The following is an 18,652-nucleotide window of genomic DNA, read 5'->3' on the forward strand; positions in this document are numbered from 1 at the left end:
TCTCTCTCTCTTTCTCTCTCTCTCTCTCTCTCTCTCTCTCTCTCTCTCTCTCTCTCTCTCTCTCTCTCTCTTTCTCTCTCTTTCTCTGTGCAGTCGAGTGTGTGTAATTAGAGGTCAGGTTTTGGCCACTGATGGAACTCCTCTAGTTGGTGTGAACGTCACATTTCAGCATAACCCTGAATATGGATACACGCTCAGCCGACAAGACGGCAGGTAACACACACTCTTAAATACTTTGTAAAGAAAGAAATCCAATGGAACATGCAATAACACAGACACACACACACACACACACACCGTAGACATTGTATTAACCCCATTGTATTAAGATATTGTGTATGTTCTGCTTGTTGTATAGAACCCTGTGTTCTGTATACTTCATTCTTTCTGTACATTTAGCAAAAGTTTCATACTGCTAGTTGAATAGAAAAAAAATAATTATTTGAAACGACCTTCTTAGTGTTTGTCCACTTTTGCTTTACTAACAGCTGCACTGCATGCACTTTCCGTGCAAAACCTAATGATTCTTTAAATAGCATTCTGTTATTTAAACAGTGATCATAATATTTCTTTTACATTTTATGAATTAATGTTTTTGTTTTCCTATATTTAAAAATCCCAAAAGTTTATTTTCATATTCTAATTGAATTTGAAATCTCAGATATTTAATGCACACAAACACGGACATATAAATATACCATTCAACCACAAACACGTAAATACACTGTTCAACTAAACAAAATTTGTTCAAGTAAGATTTTTTAGAGAAATTAATATGGCTACATTAGATTTCTTAGAAGTGACAGTAAAGACATTTACTATTACAAAAGATCTCTGTTTCAAATAAATGCTGTTCTATTTCCAGTCATTTTCCCAAGAATCCTGAAAAAATAGGGTTCCACAAAAATGCTAAGCAGATTTTTGAAGGATTATGTGACACATAAGACTGTATTTTTGATTACTTCTTTTAACACATTCAAACAACAACCTTTTAAATATGAATGAATGTATTTATAGCACACTGTTGTATATTTGGTTTATGGAAAAATCGTGAACCTTTGTTTTCAAGTGAGTTCATATTTTTGTTTTCCCTACTAGCTTTGATCTTCTGGCGGTGGGCGGAATCTCTGTGACTCTATTGTTCCAGCGCTCCCCATTTTTGTCCCAGATTCGGTCTGTCTGGCTTCCATGGAACCAGTTCATGGTCCTGGACCGCGTTTTTATGGAAAGAGCTGAATCCAAACCACCTGTCTGTGACCTGAAAAACCTGATCAGTCCACATGCCATTGTTCTGTCTGCACCTCTCCCTCGATTCGCCGCCGACTGTGAGGAAAGAGGAACTGTCTTACCTGAACTACAGGTGCAAGACTCATTCACTCTGAGAAAACACTGGATGCAATATCCTAAACACGTGCTATGAGACTATACCAGAATCAATGTTACTCAAGTCTCTTGTATACTTCAGCTCTATTTATGTGACACATAAAAACTGCTCGCTTGCAGTGTTAGACGTGTAATACCTGATATACACTGCGAGCTGATGCTAGAGAAAGAAGAATGTTCCTATTATAATCAACAAGGCATAAACACAGCGTAAAAATAAGATTTCTGCAGTGCTGACATTTTTTTCAATTATAAAGTGAGCATTTTTAAGAGCCCAAATCTCAGTTGCGTGAAACTTGACAACTTTGTTGATTATAATGTAATGAGAACGTTCTAATATTGATGCGTTGCTCACTTTGAGTGTATAATTTACTCAACGTTTGAAGAAAACAGTCTCTCTGAAGTTGACTGATGAATTAAACAGCAAGTAATTGAGGAGCACAGTTCTCAGCTAAATATAGATGCATAGCTCACAGTAACAAAATAACATTTTGCCCACACAAAACCACTATTTTACTTGGAGTATTAATAATCATGATGTCGTTTTCACGCAGTCCTTCTGCTCATGTAGAGCGTTTCAAATCAGTCCCTTATGAGAATTCATTTCATTGGGCAGTAGCCTATGTAGGCAGTAGACAGCGAGACAGCTCTCTCAGTTTTGGAACGAAGCTTGTGTGTGTGTCTGTAGGCTGTAAGAACTGCAACCTGTGTTTATGGGACATTTATTTGGCAGCATTACAGTCACTGGCTCGGGTTTTGTTCCATATGGAAAGTGCATGCAGTAAATAGAAATACAATTAATTTCTCTTACTCTAACTGTGCCTCTGCCTAATTCATCCTTGATCTTTTTCCTTGTCTTGTTCTCTCTGTAGGCGGTCCAGGAGGAGGTGGTTATCCCTGCTACTATTCTGAAGTTAAGCTACCTCTCTTCCAGAGCTCCGGGCTATCGCTCTCTCCTGAGAGTGGTTCTGACCCACTCCTCTCTCCCGCCGGGCTTGGCCAAAGTCCATCTGTCTGTGGCCGTCCAGGGCCGGCAGCTTCTGAAATCATTTCCTGCAGCTCCAAACCTCATATATGTTTTCTCCTGGAATAAAACCGACATCTATGGCCAGCAGGTCACGGGGCTGGTGCAGGCACACGGTGAGGGTCTCTGGACGAGGTCTCTGTGAGAAAGCAAACTTTTGTTTTTTTAAGATAAGCCTTCATTCAGTTTTTACATAATAAATTCATCATGAATTCATTATTCAAAAGTTTTTAGCTGAAAACTTGAATAGAGCAAGGACGCATCAATACAAATAATGAGCAACTGTTTTCAACTAATCTTTCTTAAACACCAAATTAGTATATTAGAATGATTTCTGAAGGATCATGTGACAATGAATGATGCTGAAAATTCATCACAAGAATGTTTTTATTGTATTTTTGATCAAATAAATGCATCCTTGGTGTGCATAAGGCTCCTACCGCCCCTAAACTTTTAAATGTCATTATAACCATTACACATGGAATAAAATGTCAAGATAACGTTGAAGATTAAGTAGAGCAACTGGATTGAAGGTACAGTAGTAGTGCAGTTTAGTCTCTTTCATAATTGAACTGTTTGAACGACTGTTTAGAACTCCAAACAAGACTGACAACTGTATTCTACCTCACAATACCCCTCTTTCTGTCCTTTTTCATAAACTGAGATTGACAGCTAGCTAATATTAATGATTGACAGCAAGAAAATAACCTACAAAGCTCCCACTTATGTCCTGGGTATATCAATGATGTGACTGACAACTGTTTGTCAAGTGTGGTTCCATTCAAGTCGATCGAACTCGCTTTTAAAATTTAGTTGTGACCCCTGGAAAATGTAAGGAACTAACTTGAATGCGGTTGTCACTGTCTTTTATGAAAATGTTGTATGATCGCAGCTCCTTCTCCTTCGTCATTATTTTGAGATCCATCACAATGACAGCAATCAGACACTGCAGAGAGCCTGAATCCATCATCTTTTTCTCATTGAAAAGCATTCTGTTTAACGACACACTTGCGCACCTACTGAATAATGCCTAAAAATGAGTAATTACTGGCTATTATGGAAGAAATTAACTCCTGTTTTCAAGTGATAATTAGAAAGAATTAAGCAAAAACAGTTCATAGTCACAATAAACAAATGTGTGAACAGCTGTTTTTTTTTCACAAAAAGAAATTACTTATCCACAAATTACATGATGCTAATATATCTATATCTATAGTGTAACATTTTGACAGTAATATATTATTCAACGGTAGAAAGACAATAAATAAAAATCCTCATTCTGTAAATAGGCAAATATAATTACTGGTTAATAATTATTATTCATCCTCCTAACTCTGTTTATGTTGGCTACAGCTCAAGCGTTGCTATTTTGAAGCATCTGTCTAATTTAGTTCACCGTAACACCATGGCAACACAACTGTAACTGAAGCAAATTTCATTTTCAACCTGCTGTTCACTTTAACTGGATTCAGCTCTTTAAGCATTTTCCTTTGATGCTACACATTTATGTAGAGTAAGGTATTTGGAGATGTTGTTCCGTAAATTCACCTCAGTCTAATTAATCTTGTAAAATGACCTTAATTATTGGATATACTGAGTAATTTATGCATTAAAATTATACAGGTTCACTTGTAAATGAAGAATCGCCAATGAAATTGTGCTCGAGTAGGTACATTTGTTTATTCTGATACTGGTGATGGTTTGTCTCTTTTGGATTTTGATGATGATGGTGATATATGATGGGCTGTTTCTGGCACTTACACTTACGTGTGTGTGTGTGTGTGTGTGTGTGTGTGTGTGTGTGTTTGTGAATTTATGGCAGTCTCTGTTGGATACGAGTATGAATCCTGTCTGGACGTTGTGCTCTGGGAGAAGAGAGTTGCTCAGCTGCAGGGCTTTGAGCTGATGCCATCAAACCTGGGCGGATGGACACTGAACCACCACCACGTCCTCAATCTGGAGAGTGGTGAGGGATTATCACACACACACACACACACTCTCATGCACATTGGTATTTTCTTCAACTGTGGACACTTTTGGCCCTTTGTACTTTTATAAACTAAAACACTTTTCAAAATCATAAGTTTATTTACTTTGCCTTCTAAAATGCTGAAAAGTAAGACCGTATTACATGAGAATTCTGTCAAATGTCAGTTTGTTTGTTTTTTGCCCTAGAACGGTCATAAATTAATTTCCACCATATCTCAAATCAACATTCATTTTTTGGTGGAAATTAAGAAAATTAAATTGGAAACATTTTTGAAATAAAACGGCAGGCTATGTATCCTTGTATCCTAAATACACATAATTCATATTTTCCCAGTTTTGGCATAACTGCTTAGTAAGAGACGATACATAAAATATTACCTTAAGTTTTCACATCTTGTATTTCATTTCAAGCATGCTTTTCACCAACACAGCTGTCTCATTTGTAACTAAATACACTAACTTTTGATCCAATGTTATTATTACAAGATTACTGGCCGCAGGGTAAATGACATCACTGTTGGATAATAATCATTTGTGTAACAAGCCATTTTCACACCACAACTGTCTATTTTACATTATCATAGATTTATATAGTCTTTGGAGAATTGTTTTATGATTAATTTCTGTTTTGAGATTGAGAGCCTAAAAGCTAAAATAATCTATTCATAAGAGCAAAATAGTCAAATGTTTCCAACATAGTTTTAAAATTATTAAAAGTTGATACCTTGGACCTTCGTGTGCTCTAGGAAAAATGAGCTTAAACTATGAGCTTCAGACAGCAGCATAGCAGTGTCCCAATGTGGAGCATGTTTAAATCTAACATCCTCCCAGTCAATAAATCTTGTTGGCTCCTGAGAGCTCCCTGGATGGCAGTTTGTACCATTCCTTTCTTTAGGGTCTTATAGCAACATCACATTTCATCATTCTTCAATCTAATATTCTGTTTCTTTTCTCTTCTGCAGGTATCCTTCATAAAGGTAATGGAGAGAATGTCTTTATTTCCCAGCAGCCTCTGGTCATCTCCACAGTGATGGGAACAGGGGCGGTCCGCACAATCCCGTGTCCAAACTGCAACGGCCCGGCCGTGGAGCAGAAACTGTTTGCTCCCATCGCTCTGGCCTGCGGTTCGGATGGAAGCGTGTATGTAGGTGATTTCAACTACATCCGCAGGATTCTTCCCAACGGATTCGCCATCACCATCCTGGAGCTCAGGTCTGCCATCTTCCATCAGCAAATTATCAGTTATTTCTGAATAGTGCTGTTTTTTGTTTGATTGTGTTTTTTTTTTTTGTTTGTTTTTTTTGTATAAGTAACTGTTGTATGTAATTTCTATTATTTTAAACTAATAGTTGTTATTTGGTTATGTAGGAATAGTGATTTAATGTTTTTGTTTATTTCAATTAGTTGTTTAATTATAATAAATTTATTTATTTTTAAGCCATTTGTAATTATTTTTATTATTGAAAAAAGGTTGAATCATATACCCTCCTGAAATATTTAAATAAATAAAATCATACTGTGACATTTAAATGAAAGTTTTATTTAAAATTATTTAATTATTAGATCAAGTATAAATTGCACTTGAGGTAAAATATATTCATATCCGCTCTTTTTAGCTTAAAAAACTTGTAATTGTGAAAATCATCTGAGGAATATCTGTTTTTAATTGTTGACTTACATTTTTTTTTCCATGTGACGCATCCAGAAATCGTGATATTAGACACAGGTATGTTTCTTTTCAGAACCGATATCACCATTTAGTCTCTCAGTCGTTTATACACTGCACCTGTGCTTGAATTCATTATTTTTATTTTGAATCTCCATTCATCCATGCATCAACCTTGGAGGAGCTATAGAGGTTAAGTGACTCGAGTCTCAAATGCAAAACAACTCATTTAGAGGCAGCAGCTCCTATAGTAAGTCAGCCGAATCAAATTCTCAAAACTGGATATTTTCTCATGAGAAAGCTCTAAATAAGTTTAGTATATTTAATAATATACTGATACACTACACTACACTAATGCTCTGAACATAAATATTCCTATGCACATTAACATTAGTGATTATTAGTTGCCCCAAAACTTTAGTCAATACATCCCATTAACCCTTAGCTTTAATGACTACAGCCTTTTCCTTCCAACCCTTTAACTCCAGTTTTATTCCTTTGATTGTCCCCTCTTTTATTGCATGGGTTGTCGTTGTTGTTTTTTCCACTTTTCTTTTTTTTTTTTTTCATTTTTATCCATTTATAGTTTACCTTTTAATTTCCATTGAGCATATCACATTTTTATAGAGACCATGTTTTTTTCATTTAATTTTTACATTCTAATTCATGGTATCTCAGTGTGTGTATGTTTGCAATTGTTCTAGTTTTGTATTTCTATGTGCATGAACCCATATACAGGTATGTGTGTGTTTTTGTGTCGGCGTGTGTTATGAAGCCACACAGTGGCTACTGTTGCCTGTAATTTTCGGTGTGTGGTCAGGAATCCATCTGAAGCATTTTTCTGGTCGATGGAATGAACACTAACAGCTTTTCTCAGCAAACCACTGGCAGTGTCACACCACAGTCTCCCGTTTATCGTCTGGATCTTCCTCGTTTCATGTGAATTTAGAAACGGCGCCCCCCATAGAGAGGGAGTTAGAGTGAGGGATAGACCTCTGCCCCACAGACTAACACTGACAAGCGCACTGTAATCCTTTATCTTTGCGTGCGCATGTGTGTTTGTGCACAGTATTACATCCCACAGCAAGGGGGAAATCCTACCTTCAGCCTTCTTTTGGAGATAACACTTCTGATCAAACCAAAGTCTAATTCGACCTTGCAAAGACTCAAAAGAACCTCATAGTATTAACATTTTCAGTTTCATCAATCTGTCAGTAAACACAGATAGCTTGACTAGGTGGGTTTTGCCCTTTATTCCTGTATATCGAAAAACAGTTTGCGAGAAACTCTTTTACTATTTCAATATGGTTGTAAATTTGGTTAATGGGTTTATGAAGTAACTATTTAGATTTGTGCAACATTTTGCATTAAAAGTCTGTGCTTTGTCATGGAATTGAAACATGACCTTTGAACTACAGAAACTATTCCCATTTATCATAATGAAAACAGCAAGAAATTAAAGAAATGTTGATGTTTTTGATGCAAATTTGCTTAATGGCTTTGTGGAGTAACTATTTACATTTGTGAGACCCTTCTCGAAAGCAACTAACAGCAGTGCACACTTTGTCAGTCTATGCATTTTTAGGAACTGAACCCATGACCTTGGTGTTGTTAGCAGTTAAGCTATAAATACACTGTTCCCCTTTATTATAACAAGAACAGCTTTGAGAGAAATAGTAATGTTTTATTTTACCATTTCATTATTGATTTGAATTTGTCTGGCTTTGGGGACTATTTTTACGAACTGTTCACATTTGTGACCCTGGACCACAAAACCACCGTCATACGGGTCAATTTCTTGATATTGAGATTTATACATCATCTGAAAGCTGAATAAATAAGCTTTCCATTGATGTATGGTTTGTTAGGATAGGACAATAATTGGCCGGATATCAAAAATATCTTGAGTAACTGAGAAAATCACCTTTAAAGGTTTCCAAATGAAGTTCTTAGCAATGCATATTACTTATCAACAATTATGTTTAGATATATTTACAGAATGACATTTACTAAATGGAACAAGATCTTTACTAAATATCCTAATGATTTTTGGCATAAAAGGAAAAAATATAATTTTGACATACAATGTTTTTTTTTTGTTTTTTTGGCTATTACTAAAAATATACCCCAGTGTCTTAGGGCTGGTTTTGTGGTCCAGGGTCACATTTGTGTTTGAACGCAAAGTAAGTTCTTAGGTGTACACTTTATCAGGTGTTGTTGGCGGTTGAGCAACATGACCTCACAGCCCCTACACAATTCTAATCCTCAAACCCAAAAGAGTGAATCAACTTCCCTCAAATGTCAGAGCAGCAGAACACCTCGTAATCTTAAAGCACCAAACTTAGACGCCACAGGTGATGTGTCAGTGGACGTGTTTCGCTTGGACAAAAAGACTACAACCTCAAAAACATATTTCTGTTGTCAAAAGACAAAAAAAAAAGCCTTCATCAATTTTTTGTGCAGGACAACATTTTGCCCTTTCAAGAAAACAATTTTTTTGCTTAAGGAACAGTTGAGAAAGAGGCAGCAGGTAGATCTGCTCTTAGGGCAGATGCGGATGGAAGGAAAGGAAGATTATAGACTGGCAGGGGTCCGAGGCGCTGGAGGGGCTGGGAGTTTTGATCGGGCTTGAGTTTAGAATGAATTAAATTTCTGCATGCCGCTAAGACCTGGAGGTTTTTTTTTTACTCTAACCTTGTGTGTGCACTAGTCTGCGTGCAGTTGTTTTTCGGCACAGATTCCAACTTTATGAAATAGTTTAAACATAAGAATGTTGTCGACGTGTGTAACCCTGCTTGTTAAAATTATCTTTCTCCAGCTCCAGCCCGGCTCATAAGTACTACTTGTCTGTGGATCCTGTGCGTGAGTCGCTCTACCTGTCGGATACCAGCAGCGGGAAGCTGTACCGCCTGAAGACTCTGACTGAACCCAAAGATCTCAGCAGGAACGTGGAGGTGGTGGCTGGCAGCGGGGAGCAGTGCACACCCTTTCACCCGAACCAATGCGGCGATGGAGGCAAGGCCACTGAAGCCGCGCTCAGTAACCCCAGGGGTGAGAATCCAGTGCACACACAATTCAAAGAGAAAGAGCGAGTGAGAGAGGTGGAGTGGTTATTGAAAAATAACTGCATGTTTCGGCCAGAGAAATGGCAAAAGCAGAAAACGTAAGATAAATGAAAGATGCCTTCCCTCTTTGCTAAATCAGGTGGAGCGGCTATTAGTCCCGCCTATCCATCACTGCCACTGTCTCTTTAAACCCGTCAGTCAGACTGACGGACAGACGGGGGCGTGGCTAACGCATGTTCTCTTATCCTTCAAGCCTCATTGTGCACTTTCTCTCTCACAGAGAAACTCACTCACTCAACTGTCGCAGTTAAAAGCCTCCACTTACTTGTAAACCCCTGAGGATAGAATTCATAAAGAATCCCAGAGCAGGAATGTTATGTATGTGTGTGTGTGTGCACGCTTTGATTTCGGACTGTTCTGCAAAGGGCTGTGTTTCAGATCAAACCATAAATCACATTTAAAACGGATTTAAGCCTTTTTACACTCACTTCAATGATCCATATGCGTTTTTTTCTAGTAAGTTGATGTATAAAAGCCTTCCGTTGTGCACATTGGGGTGGAATACCCGGTTCTCCCTTTGTTAAAGTGTTTTTACTGAAGTCTATTATCTATAACAGGCTCTGACCGAAATGCTGAGGGCTTCAATAACTGCAATCCGACCTTCCATGTTCTCGGTCCATGAGGGGGTCCACACAAATAGATTGCAACCAAAGCATTAACATCTCTGCATGATGACTTTTTTCTGTTTAATTCTGCTAAACTGACTCGTAATGCTGAAATGTGTCACTTGCATATGAAATTGACAGTTCTGTACGCTGGTGTGTGGCTTGACTTTGGCTTGCTGTTGATTCAATTAATCTCAATATACAGAATGTTTTTATAATCAATATCTCTTTATACTCATAGAAACTCAGAATGATGCAGTATTGATCTCTGCACCACGGCAGCATCTTCCGTGACTATGATCTCTTTAGTGCGGTAAAAACTGATAGTCTTCGGCTAGCTTCATCTACCGAAGGCCCAGAGCTTCATGCACAGAGAGATTCCCGTTTGTTTTGAAAAGGAGATTTAATGGAACATTACAGGGAAATATACTGGCAGGATTGAAACTTTTATTATTATTATCCTTTGATACTCAGTTTACTCATAATTAGTCCAAAATATAAGGTATAAGAATAAGAGTTATAAGATTTTATTATTTGACATCTTGACACTTTTTCAGGTCTACAAAATCAATCTTATAAAATTAGGCTACCTCTTGTACTCAGGTTTTCCAAGACAGTCGGAATCCCCATTCTTTAACGAAAAACTAAAGTTGTTCAATGTGTGAATTCCATAATGAAAAATGAATATACTTAAATGTATTTGCAATGCATTTATTTCAAACTAAATATACAACTTTTACATTTACATATATATGTACTTAATAAAAATCCCCTGCAATTGTACTTTTAGTATGCTTAAATGGTATACTTAAAGTCTGCCAAATTGGAACAACAAATGTACTTAACCTGTTAGCCAGCACCCCCATTATGGGACTCACAGCTGAAAGTGCTCTAACTAACTTATAATTGTAATAGTTTCCTACTTCAGTGTGTTACAAACATAATTGTGGTGTCTTTAGAAAAAAGAGCCTTTGGGCCTCACTTTTTATCAACCAGATTTGATAATGCTCAAAAATATTAAAATTTATAGACACTGAAGTGCCTTGACTTTTTTTTACCACTCTTAAATATTTTTTTATGTGATATAAAAATACATGAAATAAGTCCTGGAGCAATCTAGAAAAGTAATGGGTTGAAAGCCACATGTCTCATGAGTTTCTATTTCAAATCTGAATAAAATATTTTCTGAGACTATGTCTACACCGCCCCCCCCCCCAAATATAAGAAAATATATTTCCCAATAGTATTGAAGGCTTCTAAAAACTATTTAGTCAGTAAAAATACCACTGCAAAGTTTTTTTCAATTATAAAACTAGACATAAACTTAGACATCATATAAATGATTTATTTGAGCACTAGAAAAATACAATAAGAATAATTTGAGTAAGAAAAATAAGAATAATAAGAAAAATAAAAAAAGATTTAACATTGTTTGCCAATATAGAACATCCTGAGATTGCTAGAGATGCATATTTTACAATGAATTACGATGCAAATAAGTGCTGATGTGCTGATGGCCACTTATACAGATGGTAATAACACCAATGTGCCGAAGTAAGTAATCCACTCTCTCTATTCATATAGACGCGTTTACTTTGATAGCCGTGACCATTCAGTAATAGCGAGCTGATTTGGCTGATTTGCACTAAAACAGATGGTAATCATGCACATACATTCACATTCAACATAAAACACACTCTCACATGTATAAAAACTCTCTAAAATAAAAAGAAAGACAGGAATTTGCGATCGCTGTAAGTTCTGCCTCCATCAGCTGACAGGTGCGTCAGAGCGCGTCACCAGCTCTCAGGAGAGAGCGCCAAATTCAAATAAACTATTTTCCGCCTATTTTCCATTCATTCTTTTTTCCGGTGGATCACCTCATTCTGTTTGTGACACTGTACGCTGCAAAACCGTGCCGTGTTTTTACTACCAAGACGCAGTTTCCAACCGTGAGTTATTCCATAACGGACACAAACAATTCTGTCGCTGAAGAAATGAAATGTAAACAAAGGAATTATGATCCATATTACAACGTTATTGCTTCGTTGGACTAAACGTGCTTCATGAGATGTCGTTCAGTGGACCCTTATCTTTCTAACTAAACCGGGATTTACAGCTGTGGATGTGTTTATGACTCGTTATTACGACGGATCTGGTATGTACAGCGTTTTCATTTCATTTCAGCGTTTTTTTATGTGAACTGCTTACACAAATGTAGCAAATACAGTCTTTATAAGCTTTCCATTGAAAAACAGCGATCTGTCGTCGATGCTTGAGGCTTAGATCTTTATAATGATACATAGTTTGTCAAGATTAAATTTGTCCTGTTTCATTTAATCTATTCATAATCACTGGCATGTGCGTGTGGGAGAGGCTTTGAGGACGAGGACGTTCTGGTGCAGGTTAACAGGTTTTAATGCACTTTCATTGTGCAGAAGTAGTGCTGAAGTCCAAATAAAGATAAACTAAAGTATATTTGATTGTGCTAAAGTGGAACTACTGCAAGTATACATCAGTTACACTTTAACTACCAATCATTTAAAGAGTGATATTATTCAAGGATCATACAATCCTTATTATTTATAAAACACATTTTAGGCTTAATATTAAGAAATGTGCATCGTGCGTACAGTAAGTAGTACTTCAGAAAAGTTTATTAGAATTTTTATATTGGTAAATCTCAATAATATATATTAGTAAATATGTAATAATTTTACTTATATTACTGTTTTACTAGGGTTAATATAAGTAATATCTTACTTTTAGCTCTGCTTATTTCAGTGTTTGTTTTGTCCTATTTTAAGACATCTTGAGACATTTGTGACATCCTTTGGAAAGAAAAAAAAATTCAAAGAATGAAAAAATTCACCATTTTTAACATTAAAAAAAATAAAATTAATGTCCTTAAGCACCAAATAAAATATTTATATATATATATATATATATATATATATATATATATATATATATATATATATATATATATATATATATAAACAAACATACATAGATATAGATATAAACATATATATATATATATATATATATATATATATATATATAGAAACTGTTTACATAATGTATTATATTTCATCTTATTTTTTTTTTTCAGTTTAATGAGCAATGAGATGGTTAAAACATTTTAAGAAAAACATTGTAATCCTTTAAGTCTGCTACTCCATTAAGTATCTTGATGGAGCAACCGCTGAGTAGCTTCTCTGGGATTCATGTATATATGTATGTGTCCACAGTGTATGTGTGTGTCAGCGTGTGCTGTGTTTATGTGCTGTACAAGCTCAGAGTGTGTGGTACAGATGCAGCTCTCTGATTCACTGAAATCTTGGATTCAGGGTGGAGAGAGATAGAAAGAGAAAAGGGCACATTAATGCACAGGTCCCTGAAGGATAGGGTGCTCGATGTCTGGCCTGATGCCAGCCGAGAGTTTAAGAGAAATAGAGAGAGAGAGAGGTGAGGAGTGAACAGACAGGCATGCTCCGATCAGTAGGCTCAGAAAGAGAAAAACTCCTGAAGTCTAAATTAAAGTGGTCTGTTACGAACTGTATATGTGTGTGATGATTAGCTGCTCCTCTGATCATTTTCAATCTAACCAGCATTTTGCATTTTAGAAGATAAGTAAGAAACGGGGGATCTGGACCTGGGGGTCTTCAGGACCCTTTGAAGGGCAGAGGGAGGTATACCCCTCTGAAGGCAGAATAAATAATTAAGCTCGTTATGCTCATTAAGTGAGTAATATGCTTCGTAATTAGCACCCATAACAAGATGCATTTGTAAACAGGCTTATTGAGGCAGATAGAATTTCTGCAACAAGGGTAGTGTGTGCGCGTGTGCATGTCTTCATGTCTTCATATGTATTTCTGTCTGGTTTATAGCACAACATGATGTGTATTGTTTTTTGCACGCAAGTCTGAATGGACGCTCAGCATTTAAAAAGCTGTACGCCACTCATAATGACTGAATTAAAATTAGATTCGATTAAAAGTACTGAAAACTGAACAACAAAAATTGGCGAGACTGGGGCTACTCTAGTGAATATTTCTCAGAAGTGATTTACTTTTCAAAGTCAGTTTCTGTATAGGGACATACATCAAAGTCTTGGCCACAAAAAACTATTGAACATTTCCACTGTTATTGCACAGGAAAAATGATACAGATCAGTTTTCATAATGGCAGTCTGCCACTGCACATACCCTATTAGAGGCTATTTGATGGCTTTCCAACTAAATTTAAACTGTAAGACAATAATGCAGCACATAATTCATTTAAAAATTATTTTGGCCAATGAAAAAAATGAATTGATAATTACTACATTTAGATTATAATATATAAAACCAATGATAACTTCCAATAATTGGTTTTATAAAAATGTAGTACTGTAAATAATAGTTATAACTACATAATAATAATTATGTTTTCATAATTTTCAATAGATATTCAGTTTCAAATTTTTAGGTTATGATTATATGACATAAACAGTCACATATGACAAGTTGGAATTGAGATGCTACAATTATATATGTAGGCAAAAGTCCAAATAATAGCAAACATAAATGACAAATTATGACAATTGTCATAATTATGACATAAAACATGTTTTTATGATTGCCCTTGAGACAATAGGCAGGTCTCCCCTATAAAGCAATGAAACTGATCAAATGGACTGGTTTAGATTACATAAACAATCTATTTTGACAGCTTGCCAGCAAGCAAAATAACAATTAATAAAAACAGATTTCATTCTGGAAGTTTGCTGTAAATGTAGATTTGTATATAGAGGATTGTTTTTCTGGCAAATTGGTGTTTGGTTGTAAACGTACAACTGTTGCATTGATTTTGGGTCATTTTCGAGTTACAGAACATAGATGATCCTTACATATTTACTCCAAAAATATAAGTCAAAATATTGTTTAAATATGATTGAGTCAGCCCAACTACATTAGTTTAAATCATTTTAAGGGTCGTGGCAGGTAGAAAAAAAGCTCGTCAAGGGAGCAACTGCACATATTCAGTTTTTACAGTGTGGGTTGGGAAAGAAACAGGCAATGCCACTAGTGAAGTACTGCTCTGTGTCAGCTATTATAGTCAGCAGTTTATCCATATGGAGAAGATGCTGTTACCGCTATCCATACTGACGTGTGTGAGCTGTCATTTACTAGAGCTGTGTTGAGATGCACTCTCTGGGAAGATTTTCTTGCCATATACTGTCTCCGAAAATATGTGGATCCTGTTAGTATTATCTAAATTGATAATTCACATAAAGCATTTAAAACATCTGGCACTGCATGCATGTGTATGTGTGTGTGTGTGTGTGTGTGTGTGTGTGTGTGTGTGTGTGTGTGTGTGTGTGTGTGTGTGTGTGTGTGTGTATATGGCTACACGTGTGACTCAATCTCCCAGAGTAAATCAAACGTGGTGAGAACAGACCAATATGTCTGCTTATCTCTCTGATTCTCATTAGAGGGAGAGAGCGAGAATAAAGAGAGCAAATTAGAGAAGGGAAAGGAAAGCCGCAAACACGCACACATACACACACACACACAGTGCTATTTGCCATAACAAACTCTGATGTATGTGTGTGAAAGAGATGGTTATATAAGCCCGTTCCCACTTCAGAGTGAAATCCCTGTAGAGGACAAAAATATCAGTAAGCGACACAGAACAAAAAAAATAAATAATAACCTCTATTTGTGTGGAGGTGTTCCAAAGAGTATATAGCACTACTCTTACCTCTATCTATACTGTGCACAAGATGCAGATATGCACAGAATACATGGATTTGCCAAAATTAGCAGTGTACAACCAGAGGACATTGTACGGAATACTGTATCCCATAGTGCAATGCACTCAACTTGACCTTTAGTTTCCAGTGTTATAAATTAGCCAGAAATAATATCAACTGTGGTTTTTATAACATGTTTCTTGGCTCATTATTTGATCAGACTTCCAAATGTTAAGATGCAAAAATTGATTACAACTAAGTAATCATTTTAATTTTTAGCATGAGGACTTACTGAAATACTGTCTAGCTTGCTCTTAATAAAAATGATATGGTCATAAGTGGTATTATGTATACATTTAATATTCCCTTCAGAGCATATTTTGCTACTTACAAAAACTGTATGCTTTGATCGATCTGTGGAACAGACATCAGAAACAATAACAATAAAGCACAATGAAGTCTTTGACAGCAATGAGGGCGGCGTTTGTTTCCTGATGTTAATGGCCTGGAGGTGTATTTGTGCTAAAGATCAGTTTTAATTAAACTGTAACAATGTATGTTTGTGCATTGTTCGATTTAAATGTAAAACCGAGTTGCCTTGCACAGCTCAAGGTGATTTGCAAGCATTCTAATAGAACAAGACAAATGAAAAAGAGAAATTTGATGAACAATGAAACGAAATACCAGATTTTTGTGCATATCTGATGTTATTTCACATAAATCTGCATGTATAAGGTAATTTGCATATATTTAAGATAATGTGAACAGAAGTGGAATATATTGCCTGAGACGGTGAAACTCGTCTTCTTTCATTGCACCGTTCTTCATCATCTGCTGTAAAGCTTTGACTGCATTGGCAGTTCAAATGTAATGTTATTTGTTACGCCAATAAAGCGCATTAAAACTGAAAGAGATGGAGAGAAATGACTGTGTGTGTATCCTGTTGTCCTGCAGGTATCGCAGTGGACAAACACGGGTTCATTTACTTTGTTGACGGATCAACGATCCGTAAGATTGATGACAAAGGAGTGATAACAACCATCATTGGGTCAAACGGACTCACATCCTCCCAACCAATCAGCTGCGACTCTCGAATGGACATCAGCCAGGTGAACAAAACACTCACACTGTTACAGATTTACATACAGTGGCTCCATAAAACATTTAGAATAAAGCAAACATAATGTTTGAATGTCATTGCATTAGAAACAAAATATCAAGCCAAGTGGCTCCTGCAAACAAGTAATACTTGACCTTTTTCTACGAGCAAACTTTATTTTTCTTAGATATTTTTGCAATTACTTTTAATCAGCTGGTCCCAAGGTTATTTTGTAGTAGCTGTATCAAGAAAAATGGCAGATTTCAAATATTTACTAGGGTACAACATGTTGACTGTACCTTTTTAGGACCGAGTATCATTGTATAATTCCTGATATACTTTTATTTCACAAGCTGTCAACTATATTTTAATATATTTGCGTATATATTTTTCACTTAAAATGTCCATTTTCCATCTTATTAAAAATCATCATTATCATGTTTTTAAACTGTTCATTTGTTAAATCCATTATTGATTAAAAGAACTGACTCACTTTTGTTTTGGGCTACACTGTATGTTAATAATTTGGTGAATGAACCAACATAGAAGAGTTATTTGTTCATGAATCGGACTACACTGCATGTTTTGATTCACAAAAATAATTGTTTGTGATTTGGGCTACACTGGTCAAGCTGTATGTTTATGCAAAATAACTTCAGAAATGTAGTTTATACGAATCTTTTCTTGTGAACTGTGCTACACTGGTCATGCAATATGTTTTTGATCAGCAAAAATCTGTTCATGAGATTAATTTGTTCATTAATCAGATTAACATACTGATCACAGTATATATTGTTGATTCACTTAAAAAGAACCGTTATATGTTTGTGAATCAGGCTACACTGATGATGTTGTACAGGTATGTCTGTCTGTCTTTGGCCCATTAGGACAACTCAATAGAGAGACACATTCTTGCCATTATTTACATGGTGTTTTTGTTGCAGCACTTTCGAAAACAGACTGCAATGTCATGTTCACAAGTCAGGAGAGTTATGATTTCTTTTGCCATGGCACCAAAGATTCAACACCGCCGCTGAAAAACAGTGCAAACACAATGCAGGGAACTTTATGAAGATATTTATTTTCAAATATGACAACAGGGCCCAAACTCTGCATTTTTGTGAGTTGAACAGAACACAATACAAATATGTTTTGGGACAATGTAGAAAAACAACAAACACTGAAAAAAGGTAGATGTTGATTTTAAGAATCAATATCAGGATTGTTCAGAATAAGTTTGAGATTCATTGGAAATTTGATACTTTTACCCAGCCCCTATACATTTTATACCCACACAAATTTACAGATCATTTATTTGCACATAAGATATTTCTTAGATATGGCCTACCTCTGTCAGTTTAATAAGCGCTTAACTTGTTAAAAGCAGTCACACCTGCTTTTAACTTTCTGTTTGTGTGCAGACATTAGAAAAATTATCTGTCAGTATGTCTTCTCAAACACTCGCTTAAATGAAGTGAGTAACAGCACACAGAAGCTGAAGAGCTGAAAGATGAAGGAAACCCTTCATACACACCCCACACAGCGAGTCTCGACCAACCCCCTCTCTCTCTCTCTCTCTCTCTCTCTCTCTCTCTCACTCTCTCCTTCTGGCTCTTTCTTTCAACCTTTTCCTTCAGCTCCACAGGATTCACGCACACACACTTTTCACTGTTCACCTCAAGAGTGAGAAAGTGCTGATACTGAAGGTCTCTCTGGTGCTACAGAGTTACATTATACAGCTTGCAGTAACATCCTTACTTTTCTTTTATCTCTCTTTCTTTCTTCATCCTTTGAGGTTTCCGCCTTTTTTGTTCTATCCATTTCGGACACTAAAATCGTAAAGCCTTTCTCAAACATAAGGCAATTCCACGTCTTTCTTTTAAAGTGCTCTTAAAAATCTATTTTACTCTCTCTCTCTTTCTGTCTCTCTCTCCCCATGCAGTTTAACTTAGTGTGTCCTCATTAAATCTGCAGGACCGCTCTCCCTTCAAAGTCAGACACAATTCTTTTCCGCTTCTGAA

General features: G+C 36.1%; 1 protein-coding gene across 5 annotated transcripts in view; it reads left to right on the top strand.

The window, feature by feature from the left end:
- LOC132141544 (teneurin-1-like) overlaps positions 1-18,652 on the top strand; it is a 139,967-nt gene that overhangs the window by 99,730 nt on the left and 21,585 nt on the right. For 4 of the 5 annotated variants that reach the window (XM_059551132.1, XM_059551134.1, XM_059551136.1 and 1 more), the window contains exons 16-23: positions 94-213; positions 1,099-1,360; positions 2,256-2,523; positions 4,230-4,373; positions 5,359-5,608; positions 6,102-6,122; positions 8,881-9,113; positions 16,487-16,641. In XM_059551132.1, the coding sequence (XP_059407115.1) occupies positions 94-213; positions 1,099-1,360; positions 2,256-2,523; positions 4,230-4,373; positions 5,359-5,608; positions 6,102-6,122; positions 8,881-9,113; positions 16,487-16,641 (1,453 nt within the window). The remainder of the gene's footprint in view (positions 1-93; positions 214-1,098; positions 1,361-2,255; positions 2,524-4,229; positions 4,374-5,358; positions 5,609-6,101; positions 6,123-8,880; positions 9,114-16,486; positions 16,642-18,652) is intronic. The other variant, XM_059551135.1, reaches the window with a different exon arrangement.

The sequence above is a fragment of the Carassius carassius genome, chromosome 5 (genome assembly GCF_963082965.1).
Source record: "Carassius carassius chromosome 5, fCarCar2.1, whole genome shotgun sequence".
Classification (NCBI taxonomy): domain Eukaryota; kingdom Metazoa; phylum Chordata; class Actinopteri; order Cypriniformes; family Cyprinidae; genus Carassius; species Carassius carassius.